Source organism: Acanthamoeba castellanii (assembly GCF_000313135.1).
Source record: "Acanthamoeba castellanii str. Neff unplaced genomic scaffold scf7180000084637, whole genome shotgun sequence".
Taxonomy (NCBI): Eukaryota; Discosea; order Longamoebia; family Acanthamoebidae; genus Acanthamoeba; species Acanthamoeba castellanii.
The window spans coordinates 15,059-15,725 of NW_004457381.1; the positions used below are offsets into that span (position 1 = coordinate 15,059).

Genomic DNA, 667 nt, shown 5'->3' on the forward strand with positions numbered 1-667 from the left:
GTTGGCCCCGTCGCCGATCGACAGACACACCTCCTTCGACGTCTCCTTGATCAGCCGCACCACCTTGGCCTTCTGCAGCGGCGTCACACGATTGCAAATCACTGCGCAACACGGCACGGCACGACCAACGACACGACACACGCACCACCACGACGATGGGGTCAGAAAGTGCGATGTGGGCGCATAAGCGGTCGATAGTGAAAGAGTACCTGAGTGGCAGCTGCGGGCCAGGTTGTAGAAGAGGGTGCGGTGGTCCTTGAGGGCGAACTTGATGCTGCCGCCGTCGATGACCAGCGCGCGCTTCCGCTTCTGCGAGTGAATGGAAAGACTGTCAACGTTCTCCTTTCGATAGAGAAAGAGGACGCAACACGACACGACACATACGACGTGACACACGCACACACGACATAAGCAAAAATTGAGATAAGCCCACGCACATAGAACACGCGCGACAAAACACACACATAACACGACACGACACGACACACATGACACACGACGTGCAGTGCAAGAGGCCATGCGTACGAGCTGTGTTTGCGAAGCAGTGCGGCTTTCGTCGTAGTCAGCGCTGTCTTGCGGTTGGTGCTGGGTCAGCAGCTCCAGACATTCCTCAGTCGACTCGGCGTTGATGATGATCAACTGTCCATTCCGCACACGCCACGACACA

At 56.8% G+C, this 667-nt stretch overlaps 1 protein-coding gene across 1 annotated transcript in view; it reads right to left on the reverse strand.

The window, feature by feature from the left end:
• Positions 1–519, reverse strand: part of ACA1_086860 (Magnesium-ATPase) — a gene marked incomplete at both ends in the record, with an annotated part of 2,568 nt that extends 2,049 nt beyond the window's left edge. The window contains 3 exons of the mRNA XM_004337305.1: positions 29–101; positions 210–342; positions 496–519. Coding sequence (XP_004337353.1) covers positions 29–101; positions 210–342; positions 496–519 — 230 coding nt within the window. The remainder of the gene's footprint in view (positions 1–28; positions 102–209; positions 343–495) is intronic.
• Between the last annotated feature and the right edge of the window lie 148 nt (positions 520–667).